Below are 4,144 nucleotides of genomic sequence, written 5' to 3' on the forward strand. Positions count from 1 at the left end.
TAGGACATGCCTTGTTTAGATCGGTGAAATCTATACAGACCCGCCACTTCCCGTTTTTCTTTCGAACGACCACCACATTGGCTAGCCAATCCGGATACTTCACTTCATGTATGAACCCAGCATCCAAGAGATTTTGGACCTCTTTGTTAATTATCGAGTCGCCTTCAGGTGCAAACTTCCTTCGTTTTTGCCTGATTGGTTGATGATGTGGATCTACTTCAAGTCGGTGCATTATGACATCTGGGTCAATTCCGGGCATGTCCGCGTGAGTCCAAGCAAAACAGTCAGCGTTTGATCTAAGAAAATCGACAAGCCTCTTCCGTATATTGGTTGGGAGTTTCGAACCCACATTTACCCGCTTGTCGGGATCACCTTCGAGCAACGGCACCTCATCTAGTTGCTCCACCTCTGGTTCTTCACCATGAGGTACCAGCGGTGGCCTCTGTAATTGCTATAATTGTTGACCCTTTCCCTTCAAGGTAGTTTGGTAGCATGAACGTGAGCTTTCTTGTTCGCCTAATATCTCTTTCACTCCCCATGGGGTGGGAAACTTGATAGTCTGGTGTAGAGTTGATGGAATAGCAGCCATGTCGTGAATCCAAGGGCGTCCCATGATAGCATTGTACGCCGAAGCACAATCCACTACCAAAAATTTTGTGTGTTTGTTAACTCCCTCAGCATATACCGGAAGTGTCACTTCACCAATACTCTGTTTGACCTCACCGCTGAACCCTACTAAAGGGATAGATTTTCGTGTCAATCCTCCTTCATCAAGACCCAACTCTTTGTATGCTTGCATATAAAGGATGTTTGTTGAGCTTCCATTGTCGATTAATATTCTCTTCATCAAAGAGTTAGCCACTGTCATTTGTACGACTAACGCATCGTGATGCAGAGTTGGTACGCTGCTTTTATCAGTCGTAAAAGTTATGCTGTATGACGGTGTGTCGCCTTGTGTAGCGTGTCCTTTATTTTGAGAGTTCCTGACAGCTCTGGTATTTCTTTTTGCAGCTGAGTGAGTTATTCCACTTATCTCTGATCCTCCAGAGATAACGTTAATGACTCGATCATGTTTTGGGGGTGAAGCCGGACCATCGGTAATTGCTTTTTGCTTATTGTTTTCGCCTTCCATGCGGTTGCGGGTTTTGTCAGATAAGTATTCTCTCAAATATCCTTTTTTCAACAGCTCATTCACTTCCATCCTCAATGAGATGCAATCTTCTGTCATGTGGCCGTGATCATTGTGGAACTCACACCACCTTGAGGTGTTACGCTTGTTGTCAGGTGCCTTCATCTTTGGAGGCCATCTCACGTTTTCACCCATCTCCTTCAGTACACCGACTAAATGTGCGTGCGAGATTGAAAGGTTACTGATATCTGGCCATGTTGATGATCTAGGTTTGACGTCGTCTGCTCCACTCAATGGTCGATGCGTGTTCTTTCTTCCACTCTTTGTGTTCTCGTCCTTAGGTCTTTGGTAAGGTTTGTCGTCTCTACTCGACCTCTCGTTTCTCACCACACGTGAATCAGATCGTGGTGAACGTCGCTGGCGATAAGCCGAGTCTTCCTCCCACTTTATCTGCGCCCATGCGCGTGAAAGCACGTCTTCCATCGTTCTGCACTGATACTTCGTAAGCTCCTTGTACAAGTCACCGTCTGGAAGCAAGCCTCTTTTAAATGCGGAGATGGCGGTTGACGTGTTGCAACTGGGTATCGATACTTTTTCCTTGTTGAAGCGTCCCACATAGGCACGCAACGACTCGTCTCTCTTTTGTCGTACCTCGTAAAGGTCATCCGCTGTCTTCTCCAGGTTCCTGCTGCTTGCGAATTGCTCAACGAAGAGATCTGTCAATGATGCAAACGAGTTGATCGAGCCGTTTGGCAGGTTGATAAACCACTGAAGTGCTGCGCCCGTTAGGCTTGAGCCAAAACCCTTGCACATAGTAGCTTCCCTGCACTCTTTTTGGATGGCCGTCGTGAACATTCGTTGCTTGTATTGTGCTATATGGTCATCGGGGTCGGCTGTTCCATCATACATCTTCATTGTTGGTAACGTGAATTTTCTCGGCATCTCCGTGAGTGCAATTTCATCAGAAAAAGGTGTATCAGCATACGAGTGCAAGTTGCTTTTTCGAATTGGTGGAGCCACTCCTGGCAGTCGTCCGATCATGGCTTCTACTGCACCCAAACGCTTTGTAAGCATAGCTTCCAAGTAGGTGGCTTCGGCTGACATGGTGTGTGGTTCATGTTCGACTCCTGTAACGTGCNAAAATCGACAAGCCTCTTCCGTATATTGGTTGGGAGTTTCGAACCCACATTTACCCGCTTGTCGGGATCACCTTCGAGCAACGGCACCTCATCTAGTTGCTCCACCTCTGGTTCTTCACCATGAGGTACCAGCGGTGGCCTCTGTAATTGCTATAATTGTTGACCCTTTCCCTTCAAGGTAGTTTGGTAGCATGAACGTGAGCTTTCTTGTTCGCCTAATATCTCTTTCACTCCCCATGGGGTGGGAAACTTGATAGTCTGGTGTAGAGTTGATGGAATAGCAGCCATGTCGTGAATCCAAGGGCGTCCCATGATAGCATTGTACGCCGAAGCACAATCCACTACCAAAAATTTTGTGTGTTTGTTAACTCCCTCAGCATATACCGGAAGTGTCACTTCACCAATACTCTGTTTGACCTCACCGCTGAACCCTACTAAAGGGATAGATTTTCGTGTCAATCCTCCTTCATCAAGACCCAACTCTTTGTATGCTTGCATATAAAGGATGTTTGTTGAGCTTCCATTGTCGATTAATATTCTCTTCATCAAACAGTTGGCCACAGTCAATTGTATGACTAATGCATCATGATGCAGAGTTGGTACGCTGCTCTCATCAGTCGTAAAAGTTATGGTGTATGACGGTGTGTCGCCTTGTGTAGCTTGCCCTTTGTTCTGAGGGTTCCTGACAGCTCTGGTATTTCTTTTCGCAGCTGAGTGAGTTATTCCACTTATCTCTGATCCTCCAGAGATAACGTTAATGACTCGATCATGTTTTGGGGGTGAAGATGGACCATCTGTAATTGCTTTTTGCTTATTGTTTTCGCCTTCCAGGCGGTTGCGGGTTTTGTCAGATAAGTATTCTCTCAAGTATCCTTTTTTCAACAGCTCATTCACTTCCATCCTCAATGAGATGCAATCTTCTGTCATGTGGCCGTTATCATCGTAGAATTCACACCACCTTGAGGTGTTACGTTTGTTGTCAGGTGCCTTCATCTTTGGAGGCCATCTCACGGTTTCACCCATCTCCTTCAGTACACCGACTAAATGTGCATGCGAGATTGAAAGGTTACTGATATCTGGCCATGTTGATGATCTAGGTTTGACGTCGTCTGCTCCACTCAATGGTCGATGCGTGTTCTTTCTTCCACTCTTTGTGTACTCGACCTTTCGTTTCTCACCACACGTGAATCAGATCGTGGTGAACGTCGCTGGTGGTAAGCCGAGTCTTCCTCCCACCTTATCTGCGCCCATGCGCGTGAAAGCACGTCTTCCATCGTTCTGCACTGATACTTCGTAAGCTCCTTGTACAAGTCACCGTCTGGAAGCAAGCCTCTTTTAAATGCGGAGATGGCGGTTGACGTGTTGCAACTGGGTATCGATACTTTTTCCTTGTTGAAGCGTCCCACATAGGCACGCAACGACTCGTCTCTCTTTTGTCGTACCTCATAAAGGTCATCCGCTGTCTTCTCCAGGTTCCTGCTGCTTGCAAATTGCTCAACGAAGAGATCTGTCAACGATGCAAATGAGTTGATCGAGCCATTTGGCAGGTTGATAAACCACTGAAGTGCTGCGCCCGTTAGGCTTGAGCCAAAACCCTTGCACATAGTAGCTTCCCTGCACTCTTTTTGGATGGCCGTCGTGAACATTCGCTGCTTGTATTGTGCTATGTGGTCATCCGGATCGGCTGTTCCATCATACATCTTCATTGTTGGTAACGTGAATTTTCTCGGCATCTCCGTGAGTGCAATTTCATCAGAAAAAGGTGTATCGGCATACGAGTGCAAGTTGCTTTTTCGAATTGGTGGAGCCACTCCTGGCAGTCGTCCGATCATGGCTTCTACTGCGCCCAAACGCTTTGTAAGCATAGCTTCCAAGT

At 46.7% G+C, this 4,144-nt stretch overlaps 2 protein-coding genes across 2 annotated transcripts; both read right to left on the reverse strand.

Moving 5' to 3' along the window:
• LOC104789524 lies at positions 452-2,233 on the reverse strand. The gene has a single exon (XM_010515208.1). The coding sequence runs from the start codon at positions 2,231-2,233 to the stop codon at positions 452-454; it is 1,782 nt and encodes a 593-aa protein (XP_010513510.1).
• LOC104789525 lies at positions 2,419-4,133 on the reverse strand. Its single transcript, XM_010515209.1, has 2 exons — positions 3,447-4,133; positions 2,419-3,294 (listed from the first exon to the last, which is right to left on the reverse strand). The coding sequence occupies exons 1-2, from the start codon at positions 4,131-4,133 to the stop codon at positions 2,419-2,421; spliced, it is 1,563 nt and encodes a 520-aa protein (XP_010513511.1).

The sequence above is a fragment of the Camelina sativa genome, chromosome 5, assembly GCF_000633955.1.
Source record: "Camelina sativa cultivar DH55 chromosome 5, Cs, whole genome shotgun sequence".
NCBI lineage: Eukaryota > Viridiplantae > Streptophyta > Magnoliopsida > Brassicales > Brassicaceae > Camelina > Camelina sativa.